Here is a 15,000-nt window from a genome sequence, read left to right as displayed (position 1 = left end):
ATTCATAAGACAAGTAGACAAACACTGATACAAGTCGAATAAAAAGTAGAAAGCAAAAGAATTTTTTAAAAATAATAAAACAAAAAAACTTGACAGGCTATCTTTTAAACATAATGATCAGAAGATAAAATACAGCATGATAATGAAAAAATCCATACCTTAATATGCAGTCTACCTTTAGTATTCCAACATACCAGGCTATAATTTACTACAGACGAGACGACAAGAAAAAAATCAAGTTATAGAAAACAAAAGAGTAAGCAGACCTAAAAAAGAAGAGAAAATCTGCCCTTCTGTAGCCCGTAGACAAAGAAATCACAATTTCAATAATTGCCATTAAATACAGAACTGTCCATAAAACAAATTACTGATCAACAGAGACTGCACTACACTTAACAAATCTACAATGATATTTAAACGTAAATAAAAGCAATAACAGGATTTACAATAGCCCCCCAAAAGTATAAAAAGCTAGGACAAATAAGATGCCATGTTTTATGCATAATCAATAACTATAGTTCCAGCAGCTTTTATTTCTTTTCAAGTCCACAGTATATATATGTATATATATATATATATATAATATTTACAGCTAAACTACATCATGCACCAATTCATACCAAGACATTTTTTAGTCCTGTTCAACTTTATCCTACATAAACCCATTGGCACCAGGTGCATACGCTGTCCGCTGTGGTTCTGTTTTATCAATTTTGTAAACACACAAATGGTTTATAACCACTTACGGCTTTGTTAAAACTGTGGGAGGCCCAATCCAATGAATATTCATATATAAGGACATGCATATACACAGAAATAATTACAGATCTATCTGTCTGACAGATATACTTTTATCTCGCTATCCATCCGGTAGATATGTATGTCTAGACTGATAGATATGTATTCATTTCTGTGTATATGCATGTCTGTATAATGAATATTCTATTAGTTGGGCCTCACACAATTTTAAGAAACTGGCCGTTAGTCACCAAGTGTCAATTATTGGCTCTACTCTATTTTACCTGTTTATCTCATTCCTGTTCCCTCATATTTTCTTTTTATTACTATTACTAATAATATAACTTATTACAATTATTATAATCATCATCACCTCTATCATTATATATGTTATTAATAATAGTAAGAACAAAAATATTTCCTAAAACTTCAAGGAATGAGGTAAACAGGTAAAATTAGGTAAGCTTAGCAATTACCTGTTCGTGACAAGGTGGTTCTGGAGATATTTGTGCATAAACAACATTAATAAAACAAAGTCACAGTGGACAATATACATATCCTCATGGTGTCAATAGCTTAAGCTATAAGAAGAAATAATAAGTAAATAAAATATAATTAAATAAAAATAAATAAATATATATATCAATAATGATAATATTAAGTAACAAAAAGTTTCTCTCCTACATTCAGTCTCTTTAAAATCAATACTTAATGCACAAAAGAAGAACTAACTAACATGATAATACAGTGTTATCTTTTATATCTTACAAACTGCTAAGGTATTGAGACAACTACCTTAAAATTTATATGGATATACAAATGCCCATATTTATGATACTGAAGCCTATTTGCCTTCACCCTACGTCCTCAATGCACTCTATTGCATACAGTGAATCATGCCTGCTCAGTTTATTTTAATATTCAAGCATCAGTTATAAAGATATTACAAACACCCTACAAAAAAATCATACTCCTTGAGACAAAGTCCTTACTCAAGATTTAACATTCTTCTATTTACAGTTTTACTTTGCATTCTCTCTCAAATGGAAAAAAATAATAACAATAACAAAGCATCTTCCTCTCTATATTTCATCAAACGTATCTTAACATTTGACAAAATCTGTTGACCATTTACAGATCTATTCATCAGATCACAACACTAAAAAGGTATAATCATACATGTAATGCTACTTTTCTAGTGTACATCTTTTCTATACTGTACTACTTCTTACGATCCAAAGCACTCTTAGAATTCCATGGTTGTTGAAGTAGTATCATGAGATCAAGTAGTAATCATCAGCTACATAAAATTCATTGACGCTCATAATTATTTTTTCTTTTATTCTGATTTCATATAAGTATCATATGTCACACAATCACTTTCTGAGTAATATCCAACATTTCAGAATGCATAACTTCATAGTAATTTTTATTCTTTCTTGTAACACAGAACACAAAGCACACATTTCAAACCTTTTTTTGTTCCTTTTTTTCTCTTTTCTTATTCATCAAATTTTCCAGTAATATTTTTTTATATACAGTAAACTAGAATCTGGCATAGTATAACTGTGACCAGGCCTTATTGTAAGCGATGCTCACACACAGGCAAAGTTCAACTTGAGTTTTCTTCGCTCATGGGCCGAACTAAGTGCTTGATGGTTTTCCAGTCAGCTTTGTGTCGTGAGATGGTATGCATTTTGAGGTTCCCTTTCAGCGCAGTGCGGTAGGGGCAGTAAAGGCAATGGAATGGCTTCTCACCAGTGTGTATTCGCAAGTGGGCCTGCAAATTTGTCCTGTGACTGAACTCTCGGCCGCAGTATTGGCATACATACTCTCGCTGCAGCTTGTCCTTCTTTCCAAAGAACTCCTCTGACAACATTCCTCCTTCCCCTACCATAGCATTCTGTTGCGACGAAAAGGGTGGGCCGGCGGCACTGCCATGCTGTTGGTGGAGGAGGCGGAGCGCTGGCTGCGTGTCACCCGCGGAGTGAAGGAGGCCCAGAGCAGCCACAGCAGCCTGAGGGAGGACGGGAGAGTCACCATCGGCCGTTAAGTCTTTTAAAGTCTTTAGCCTCACAATAAGGTCGCCTCATTGTTTCATCATACACTTCATTCAAATTGAGGCAAATGGAAGAGGTTCAGTCTCTACAGCAAATTTGCAAAATGATGCTTTTTTCCCCCTTTTAGCTAGTACTAGATCACAAAAAATTGGCTTAGGCAGGGACAGACACATAAAGCACAGACTATAGTCAACTCAGCTTGAAAGTAGAGGCCTCGGCAGGTTGTACACTTGAAAGAATGATTATTGTGTCCATAAAACAAGCCCAGTTTCTGGTGCTTCTGCAATCATATTTCCACACACAAGTAGAAAAAAAGAAAAGAACAAAACAAGATATGCATGCCCTAGCTAGGCATAAATCCTACTAAACACACATACAGATGCTTATAAATCCACTGTCCTTACAACCACAATCTCGATCAATCAATCAATCAATCTCTCTCTCTCTCACTTTGTTAATTATTTTTCAATAAATAATTATTAGCTTTTTTATCACAAAATATATCAAGGGTCAGCATACCATACAATCTCTCAATATAAAGACGACATATCAACCCTCAAGCTAATAAATCCTTACAATTTGAAAAACTCTTCCGCTTCAAAATATTGATCAAGCCAATTGACGAGGGAATTTGTGAATGTAACTCTGCAAGAAATAATGTTAAAATCTGATCAATCTCCATTTTCTGACAGCATTAGTAAACTTTACCATATGGGACTCAAATAAATAACTAATCAATTAACCATACAATCCAGATTACATGAAGACCACGTCATGAAAAACGCATGAGGGGCAGGTAAAAACAACGTGCCATCATGAAAAAATTGGGCCAGGGGCTGGGGTCACTACAGTTTCTCCTAAAGGCCAGAGTGACAGGAATTTGCTGTTATAACAATTTCTGCTAGAGGCCAGGGTGATGGTAATGACTAAACACGAGTCCACAAAGCTCTTAGAGGGTGATTAGACTCAGTGGGTATTTAGGAAGGGACTATTGCATTATTTCTATCAACAAATGTACCATTCACGACATGAGCCACGAAAGAAAGCCGGCTCCAAGGAATATGCTGTTTCCATGCTCAGGATCCAATGCCTGCCCACCATAATAAGCAGCACAAGTTGTATTCCAAAAAATTGGATATTACAAAAAACAAAAAATAAAAATGATACAATTAACAAAATGTTACTTACAGTTACCATTGCATCAAATGATGGACTACCTTGAGAAATATGTAGTCTGTGCAAGGAAAACAGTCTATTACCATCTGGATAAATCAAAATCATATGACAAATAGTTATTGGAAAATAGCAAAAAAGCTCGAAATGCTTATGAAGAAAAAGAGAAAATAAAATTGCAAAGGGGATGTATGCAGTCTTGTTAAAGCATATGAATGTTCATTTGCACCTGGCCTACAAGCCACACACCCATCAGAGTGGCTGCTAAAGGAAGCATAATGCCTGTATGTTGGGCCACATGTGGGCAGTGAAGCATCTGGATCCAGTGAGTTAATAATAATAATAATAATAATAATTAAAAAATCTACAGTCCTCATACTCCTCTTACTATGGTAACTACCAGCACATGAAAATCCCTTAATGCATCCGTAAATACACGTATTCTTACAATATCCAGCATCAGAACTCAAGATCAAAATGTTCTTCTCCATTAACAATAATAACTTTCCTTTTTTTCCAAACAAACAAAAGAAAAGTTAAAACTATTGCGGACACACAAGCAATATCTATGATGTTACAAATCATAGAACTCACATGATGAAAAAAGTACTCAAAGTAACCTACTTAACATAAAACACTGGAAAGTCAAAACAACTTTGTCCAAGTCTCTAAAAAGTAATTGAAATGAAAATAAAAACAAAAGCAAAGTGCTGGCAACCGAGTTCATAAAGTTCAATGATAATTAGGGACACCAGCAGAAATTTTATGCACAGACGTACGGACTCCACAATGTCAGGACACCATAATGAAAATCATTGAACCAAAAGTACTGTATCAAAACTTGTCAGACAGATTAATAAACAACACATAAGTTAACACTACATTACAAAAATCAATTTATTACTAAAGTTTTAGAAATATGTTCATAGTACCTCTTTTTCTTCCTTCAACTCCTAGTAGTTAAGTACCTTCTGTCTATTTACAACTCCTAAAGTTCACCACTATATCGCTCCTTATGTATATCTCACTTATCTCTCTACTGCATTCTAAACACTAGAGTCAACTTAAGATGGCAAGAATGAGATCTATAAGTGATGCAGAACTCAGTAATAGTGTTTATTTTTCATGAAATTGTTTATGATATTAAAAACATATATCAGAACATACCATAACAAATAGAAAAGAAATCAATATTTTCTTTTGGTTTGAAATTAAACAATTAACCAAAAATCAAATCTTACATACTTATGTAAATTAATTTCTATGCTGCTCGACTTACATAGACTCCGCAAAATGTATGCCTTTAAATTTAATACCTCCATTAAATATGGAGGTATTAAATCAAAAAACATTTCTATACAATATCAACTCAAAGTACATTTGAGCCATTACTGGTATGGCTTCATGGGTAAGCAGTCACTCCTTTTAAACAGACTTTATATCAGAAGCATGTATTAAGCATGAACATTTACAGCAAAATGCCCAAAGTTTGAAGAGATAGTGAAATCACAGCCAGTCTTTCATAATATTACCCTTTTTAAACCTTCTAGTATTTTTTACTATAAAATCATAAACTTTCTTACTGTTGCTGTATTCATTTCCATTATCAGAAGTAACAGTATTTGCATTGTAATATTCCTAATGCAAGAATAGGTCTAAACAAGACACTTCAAAAACAAATACCCAAGAAAATATCAAGCAAAAAATAACACACTACCCATTACTTAGATCTTAAAAATGGTCTTGCAATGAACTAGAAATTAGAGACAAATCTCCCTGGTACTAAATAAAGTTCAGTTTGTATACTACTTTTACTACAATGCAAACATTATCATATCACCTATGATTCCTCATAACTAATTACAGAGAACATAAAAAATAAGAACAGTTGATTAACATCCTCAGCTTTTTCTATGCACAAAAACTAAGAATAACAGCCAATCCCACATTTTCAAAAACAAACATCATCATGAATGCCAAGTAAACATACCGAATAAGTGTCACTCTAATCATATTTCTTTGCATCAACTGACAAGTTCCTAACTACCCTTTAGCTCTTATCCTTTCAATAAGCATCACCTTCAATCTAATTGTTAGCTACATTTTGCAAGCGTGAACAATTCTGCTTAGGAAGGAGCTAAAAAAAATATAGATAGATAGATAGATAGATAGATAGATATAGATAGATATATAAAATAGAATAAAATAAATAAAAAATACAATGTCATTTTTGTATTTATTCTAAAATCAAAACACTTGTGACTTAAACAAATGCCCGAAGACTATCTGTAAAGATAGAATACATTCCCTGCAATCTGGCCATGCAGTCCACTAATTGCTTCATCCTTTCTTGAGTGATTTTAGAAAATCCCTCAGACGTCCATCTTAGGATCATATCCAACTTGAAAGTCAAATACATTTCATTCACCTTCCAATATCTGATGTATGTCAACAACATCCATGAAAAATATTTTGCAATTATTGGTCGTAAAAGTTTTCCTTTTCGTGCTATTCACACAGTTCTTCAGGATTCTGAAGGCAAGACACTGATCTTGGAAAATGAGCAAAGTAGTTCTAACAAAACACACAGACCAACTGAGTTCTGACTGGGTTCCAGCTCCCTGCCCATTCATCATGACCACCATGACATCTATCATGTTGTGTGCATGTACTTCTCTCTAACATCTTCCTTTTAGTTGCTTTTGTAAGTGGGCATCAGTAGCACTTGTCTTGATATTGCTGGTTTCTTCGACCATTCCACTGTGAGGTTATAGGGAAGGCTTGCTTTATGCGAAATTTCAACAGAAGATAAATCAGTTTTCAAGAGTTTTCTTCCTTTTCCTACAATACCTGTAACTTGCCTTTTGTTTTACGAACGAAACATATGAAAGTACATTACAATTCAGAAAACTATTTCAGAAAAAAGGATATTTAATAGGATAAACAACCACAATGAAATAGAGAAAAAGTGTTGCAACAAGTCTACAACATCTTCAGGAAGCTGACAACACAAATCTAACAAGTTAACAAGGGAAAATCAAGGGAAACACAGTGCTTAGCTTAGCCAAGTAAACATATTTATAGTTAAACAATGATAATCTACTCATTGCCAACAGATAACAGTGTCAGACCAAAGAGTAGTTCTCCTTGTGTCCTTAAAAAGATTTAGACAATTCAAACTTCTGCAAAATAAACAAGATGACAGCAGAAGCAGGAGACGTACTTAGATATACAATCTTCCTATTTCATGCAGTTTTTCATGATATAAAGAAAAAGAGAATTTACAATTGAAACATTACTCTACAGCAGCTAATACATCATCATGAACTCAAATGTATAAACCCTTCATAAATGTGCATGATATAAATCATACATGAGCAGCTGATACTAATATATGCCTGAACGTAAAACATGAACATATGACCGCACACGCAAACAGTAAAATGTTTAACAAACCTTTTCAACAATACAATAGAAAATGCTTTTCATCTCTCCTTTTCAAAAATTGCTCACAAATTGCATATATTTTTCTTTTGTTAATTTCATGTGATTGCAATATTGGATACTGAAAAATCAGATACAGTTTGTGATTGGGCAATAATATACATAAATCACACTATATTACCTACTTTCCATAAAAACCTATATTCACTAGTTTCCAAATGTTTAAAGAAATGTACAACTTTCAAAATGCATACATAAAAATTAAATAACTAGGAACATAATATTTGGGATAGAGAGATATAAATGTATATATACAAATATAAATATATACATAAATAAACAAACAAATAAATAAATAAAAAATAAACAAAAACTCCATAAAAATAAACATTATATATATATATATATATATATATATATATATATATATATATATATATATATATACACACACATACATAAAAGCAGTAACAAACAAAGACCTAAATACAACAAAAGGAAAAAATAAAATAAAAAAAGGAAAATAACATCAAATCCAACAGAATGGAAATCAATACCACAAATCCACTCCCTCTCAAAAATGTCATTAAAAGAAACAAAAATGATGCCTCTCAACTAACCTTCTGTTGTTGATGGTGCGCCAAGGGAGTGTGGGAAACCGTTGCAGCCGATAAGTTGTGTCCCGGCAGAGCTCTCGCACCTGATACACCATCCCATGACTCTAAATTTACCTGTAAGTAACAGCAAATCATGGCTTAATATTGCGCCCAATAAAAAAAAAATTCTCACATAAATACACTAGCCTTTATTCTAAATCAGTAAAGATGAATGTCAAATTTTAAACAAGAATAAGATGACACTATTGTAAGCTACCCTACATAGGGATTTTATATTATAAAAAGAATTATAATAAAGAGAGAGAAGGGACAAAAATTATGATCATAGGCATGTACACTAATTACAACTCAGCTGAGAAAATTCAAGAATGCCTCATCATATGATCTGGGATTTCGGAGTGACCCCTCTAAGAGTGGGAAAAGACACTGTATATGGATGAGCACTCAAGTAACACTGAGTGCACTTTAAAAGCTTGATGTTGTAATACCTTATTTATTAATTCCTCAGTACACTTCATACCAATCTTCACTTTGGCAAATTGGAGTGCAACAAATCTTTTCTCTGTCAAACTGAAGCCAATCTTATTAACCCTTTCACTACCTAGTATCTTGTCAAAATACAAAAAATGCATTTCACTAGGGTACCAACTCACCACTCACTCATCTGCACTGCTGTAAGTAATTTTTCATCTTATTCTGACACCTATATTATTCAGAGAATGTTACTTCTTTTTATGTCTTCTATGCAATATTAGGCCACAGCAATTTTTTTCTTGAATAGCAGACCAACCTACATTTAATTCCAATTTTTTTTATGAGAAAAAAAAATCCCCTTTTTTCAAATTTCACGCTGATATTGTGACATCCGCAATTTTTTTTTCGGATTTGTTTTGCCCTCCCACCAACATTTCATTATCACGAGACTTGCTTGCTATTCAAGAAAAAAATTGCTGTGGCCTTATCTATGAAAAAAAGTTATTACTCTGACTGTACTAGTACCCAAGAGACAGGGAAACAAAATTCTTCACAATTTCCCATATATGGATCAATGACATAGTATAAGAAAATATAAAATATAAAGCCTAATCTCCAAAAATTATATCACAATATTAAAAGTATCTTTGTGGTATGAAGTTCTGGACATTCCATTATGTCCTGTGATGTATGGATTGTGCCACTAACATATAGAGGTTTGTGTTAATAAATGCCACCATTTTTGCTATCACATGATCTTAAATAATCCAGAAACCTAGTAATGGCCACTCTTGAATACTGACCTATCATAGCTTTGATACAAGTGTCACAGGTTGCACATCCCGTGAGACATAGGAGCCAAAAACATACATTTGATACCCAATGGGTTAAAAGACACTTCTCTCCTTTAGATTCATTTTCACAAGCTTTCTCAAAATCATAACTCACATGTGGATGGATTCCTGAGTGATGTTCCATGTTCTCCTCACTTGTGAGAGTTGACTGTAGCATGTCGGAGAAATTTGCTCCTAAGTCATCGTCCATAACATTTCCATTGTCTTTTCCTTCCACCTATATGGAAAAAAATATATGTATAATTTGGATAAAAATAATTGTTTGTTTAAGTTGACACAGTAAAAAATAAAGAAGCACAAAAATAGGGATGAAGCTATAATTGATAATTAATGAGACATCAAAAATTCCACACATAAAATTCCAGCAACTTCTGACACTCCAGGATATTTGTCCAAAATCAAGAAGCTGGTAATTCTATTCTTCTCTCACAATACAAACGGTCACATCAATATTATTAATTTAATTATCATTACCAGTTTTCTATTACTAAACTTAAAATTTTAAGATGCCTATCAAAATCAAACATGCTTTCAAGATTATGACTAAAATTCATTTATACATGACCAATGAGCATCAGTATACAAAAGAATTAGAATCAACCTCCTAAATTCATGACCAAAGAACAATGATGCCCTCAAAACACTACCTTTGTCCGAACTCCGTCCTCAGACTCTGGTGCATAAGGCTCGCCATCAAAGCTCGAGGGGTTGGAGTTCAAGGGGATGTCGTAGTTGTCCTGGTATTCAAGGTCCTGTTCTATTTTTATGTGAGGTAGTGGTGGCGGCTCCATAGCTTCTCCTTCTGCCTCACCGGCTGCCACCTGCGACAACAAAATCGTTCATTACTCTTTCTTTCTTCCTTTCTTAACTCTTTCTCCCACTCTATCTCCACACTAGATTGTTCATCACTCAATTGATAATGATGACTTGATGTTTCTCCTTTAATTCAGTTATCCTTAACCCAACATCGCCGGGAAAATGTTGTGTTCACCGTAGTATTGTTTTGTGAAATGTCTGCACACAGATGGTTCTGCAAGTGCTTATCCACAAGGGAATCAATTTGTGGACCTTGTTACATCACCTGATTTCACCTTTCCCTGAGTTTGCAAGAAAAATATTTTATATCTTATTTTTTAACTAATTCTATCAATATCAATCCTGTTTTCTTATTACAATTATAATTATCATAGGGTCATACCATGTCAAATAATCTACATGATACAACCTACCAAGTCAGACTGCTCTGATTTCTAAATTATACGTAGATATAATTAAGATATGGCCTGAAATCAAGTTTCATCCCAGTGTGTTCAACGGTTCAAAGAATATGACCATTTGACTATTACGATATTTCATCAAAGTTTGTCAACTGTGACCATTAAAATTATTACTTTGGGTAACCTTTCAATGATATTAAGATCGCTAACATATGATCCCCACATGCAAGATTTGGTACCCTATGGTTTTTAAGGTAGAGGAATCAGTATCTGCAATCAGAATTGTGGTATCTTGCCTATAAATACCTATATTTGTATGCTGAAAATAAAATCTTATTTTCAATTGTTTTTTCTTCAAATTTCCATTAACTAATGCATAAAAATCAGAATGTCTACAAAATACAATAATCCTGTTTGATGATTTCTGAATCAGAGAGTGAGAAAGAGTGAGAGAGAAAGAAAGAGTGAGAGAGAAAGAAAGAGTGAGAGAGAAAGAAAGAGAAAGAGAGAAAGAAAGAGAAAGAGAGAAAGAAAGAGAAAGAGAGAAAGAAAGAGAAAGAGAGAAAGAAAGAGAAAGAGAGAAAGAAAGAGAAAGAGAGAAAGAGAGAGAAAGAGAGAGAAAGAGAAAGAGAGAAAGAAAGAGAAAGAGAGAAAGAAAGAGAAAGAGAGAAAGAAAGAGAAAGAGAGAAAGAAAGAGAAAGAGAGAAAGAAAGAGAAAGAGAGAAAGAAAGAGAAAGAGAGAAAGAAAGAGAAAGAAAGAGAAAGAGAGAAAGAAAAAGAAAAAGAGAGAGAGAAAGAAAGAGAAAGAGAAAGAGAGAGAAAGAGAAAGAGAAAGAGACAGATACAGAGACAGAGACAGAGACAGAGACAGAGACAGAGACAGAGACAGAGACAGAGAGAGAGACAGAGACAGAGAGAGAGACAGAGACTGAGACAGAGAGAGAGACAGAGACAGAGACAGAGACAGAGACAGAGACAGAGACAGAGACAGAGACAGAGACAGAGACAGAGACAGAGACAGAGACAGAGACAGAGACAGAGACAGAGACAGAGACAGAGACAGAGACAGAGACAGAGACAGAGACAGAGACAGAGACAGAGACAGAGACAGAGACAGAGACAGAGACAGAGACTGAGACTGAGACTGAGACTGAGACTGAGACTGAGACTGAGACTGAGACTGAGACTGAGACTGAGACTGAGACTGAGACTGAGACTGAGACTGAGACTGAGACAGAGACAGAGACAGAGACAGAGACTGAGACTGAGACTGAGACTGAGACTGAGACTGAGACTGAGACTGAGACTGAGACTGAGACTGAGACTGAGACAGAGACAGAGACTGAGACTGAGACTGAGACTGAGACTGAGACTGAGACAGAGACAGAGACTGAGACAGAGACAGAGACAGAGACAGAGACAGAGACAGAGACAGAGACAGAGACAGAGACTGAGACTGAGACTGAGACTGAGACTGAGACTGAGACTGAGACAGAGACAGAGACAGAGACAGAGACAGAGACAGAGACAGAGACTGAGACTGAGACTGAGACAGAGACAGAGACAGAGACTGAGACTGAGACAGAGACAGAGACTGAGACTGAGACAGAGACAGAGACAGAGACTAAGACAGAGACTGAGACAGAGACAGGCAGAGACAGAGGCAGAGACAGAGAGACAGAGAGACAGACAGAGAGACAGAGAGACAGAGACAGAGAGAGTGCATGAGTGAATGAGTAAATGTAAGGGACATAGTGTGAGTGAGTGAGTGAGTGCATGAGTGAATGAGTAAATGTAAGGGAAACAGTGTGAGTGAGTGAGTAAATGGTGAGTGGGTAAGAGTAAAAATGAGTGCATGCATGTACATGTACGTCATATGTAAGGTAGTACATGTGTAAGCACACATACAAGGGAGTTTTTGTATCTACGTTTATAAGTATAAGTATTTACACGAGTGCATGCATGTATGAATGACAGTATCTGCATATAAGCTTACACATGTATTCTTACTCATCACTGCATTCTAAAAATCACATATGAAAGAAAAAGAAACTGAATAAATAAAATTAGACAATGACAATATCACCATTCTCAACTCACTTCTGACTCCTGTGGGGGCTGAGGTAAGCACGGCTCATCACTGGGCTTGTCTTCCAGGGGTCGGTCTACATGCGGCACCACAGTGCTTGGTTCAACTTCTGGGGGAGGATTGCTAGATCTCCGCTCGTCCCCCTTTCGCCTCTTGGCAGGGGGGCTACTGCTACGTTCACCAAGCTGCTGCTGCTGCGGCTGCTGCTCCACTGGACGCTGCCTCGTCCCAGAAAACCCGCTGTTATTGTTGTTGGGGGTGGTGGTATTGGTAGTGGCCGCTGCTGCATGCTTAGGTTCTTCATCTGGCACAGCTAAACCTTTCACTCTGAGACACTCGGCAGCCTTTATAAGGGACGAGAGTTCATTCTGTCTCACATTCACTTCACCTATGTACATATAGTCTAGCAAGAACTCTAAATCACGACACTGTATGTCCTTAAGAACTACAACCGGGTTTTTGCATGGCGTGCGGTCAAAAATGTCACTAAAGTATTCACTACAAGTTGATAGAACCAGTTTATGGACGGGGTAGAACTTGCCCTCACATGCCAGGGTTACATCAGTGTAGCTACCCTGCAAATATAGAAAAAAAAGAAAAGAAAAGACAATAAGAGAAAGCAGGGAATTCAAAAAGGTAAGTAATGAGTGTATTGATTAGTAATATGTCAAATCATCAATTTCAAGATATAGATAAGGGAAATTTATCAAATATACGAAACATTTAAGATAATAGAAATCAACAGATAATGCAAAGGAGAAAGAGACGGATGGTAAACAAACCTTGGTCCGTAACCCACTGATGATGTGGTAAAAAATACTCTGATGGTTGTTCCACTTTAGTGCTAACACTTCAGCCTCCATTTTCACTAAGGTTATAATGTGAAGGTCATATAAACCTGTCGAAGAAAAAAATGTTAGACTTCTTTCTGCAGAAATTTTGGAAAACATGAGAAAAATTATATAAAAAGACTGCGCTTAGCTAATACATACACTGGTATTACTATTCAAGCAAAATCTATTGAATAAATATTTTCAGACGTGAATATGAAAAGACAAAATGTAGGTTGATGACAGAAAGTGAAACAGATTACTTACTAAATACCATTTCTCTACTACCTTCTTTTATCATAACAACCCCAAAACATACAAATAAATGCGTGCACACACGCACGCGCACGCGCACACACACACACACACACACGCACACACACACACACGCACACACACGCACACACACACACACACACACACGCACACACACACACACACACACACACACACACACACACACACACACACACACACACACACACACACACACACACACACACACACACACACACACACACTGCAAGCTCATTAAAATATAAATATGTGACACAAAACACTGAAAATCATCCTCAGTTAATAGCTACATTAATTATCAATATAAACACAGTCCTGCATAGCTTTAGATTTCCTAGCATTACTATAAGCATTATTTTACCTAGTATTCTTCATTCTGCTAATCAAATATAAAGTGATCAAGAGGAAAGTTAGCCATAAGTGTCTGTCCAATTTCTTATCTAAATTATGCATAAATCAAATCGTTCAATTTCTAAATCAAAGGTTAAAGTTACGAAGAGCAACACCCAGAAATAGAGGGAAATGGGCACTGCCTTCATAATGTCCATAAAAAATAGAATTTTGCACTGATACAGCTGCTTCAGCCTCAGACGAAAATATACGTTTCATATCACCGCTCAGAAACTAAATTCACAACACCCTTACAGCCAGAGATTTAATGTCCGTTTTCTATAAGTCTCTGGAGGATGCATCACACTGGGAAAGAAATACCACATTAAATCATTACATAAAAATGTCTTTATCATTGGGTATAATATTCCTTCATAATCTCACTAACAAACTTTGATAAAAAAAGACTTTCATCACATAATATACATTCTGGGAAATAAAACTTTGACTGGTTCCTTAAATGATGTAAAGTGCCACGGCATCTACAAGTTCTATCTTTCCAGATTAATATGTTGCAGAGGTTTGTTATTTTTACCATAATGCCAACAAGTGCAGATTCTTCACCTATTTCCAATTGCACAGATATCTAATAAACATTTAACATCACCATAAACCAACCACAAATTCAATTCATATACCTAAACTAACAACGCACTGTTAACTCCACCAAAAGATACCGTGTATATCAGATACCGTGGACTCACAATAACTGAACGAAAATCACCCCCCTAAACCCACCACAGCAAATAAAAAACTCTATAACCCCTGTAAACACATAAATTACTGAACATTCACCCCATACTTCCTATAAATGCAC

The 15,000-nt window shown here is 35.3% G+C and overlaps 1 protein-coding gene across 2 annotated transcripts in view; it reads right to left on the bottom strand.

Moving 5' to 3' along the window:
* LOC113808291 (broad-complex core protein isoforms 1/2/3/4/5) overlaps positions 1-15,000 on the bottom strand; it is a 26,606-nt gene that overhangs the window by 10,934 nt on the left and 672 nt on the right. Inside the window, exons 2-7 of one of the 2 annotated variants that reach the window (XM_027359658.2) lie at positions 13,449-13,564; positions 12,678-13,241; positions 10,008-10,181; positions 9,455-9,577; positions 8,036-8,146; positions 518-2,755 (exon numbers count right to left, since the gene is read on the bottom strand). In XM_027359658.2, coding sequence (XP_027215459.1) covers positions 2,351-2,755; positions 8,036-8,146; positions 9,455-9,577; positions 10,008-10,181; positions 12,678-13,241; positions 13,449-13,529 — 1,458 coding nt within the window. In that variant the 5' untranslated portion in view covers positions 13,530-13,564 and the 3' untranslated portion in view covers positions 518-2,350. Of the gene's footprint in view, positions 1-517; positions 2,756-8,035; positions 8,147-9,454; positions 9,578-10,007; positions 10,182-12,677; positions 13,242-13,448; positions 13,565-15,000 lie in introns of those variants that run through there. The other variant, XM_027359659.2, reaches the window with a different exon arrangement.

This window comes from Penaeus vannamei, chromosome 23 (assembly GCF_042767895.1).
Source record: "Penaeus vannamei isolate JL-2024 chromosome 23, ASM4276789v1, whole genome shotgun sequence".
NCBI classification, from domain to species: Eukaryota; Metazoa; Arthropoda; class Malacostraca; order Decapoda; family Penaeidae; genus Penaeus; species Penaeus vannamei.
This window is presented reverse-complemented; position numbering and strand designations above follow the sequence as displayed.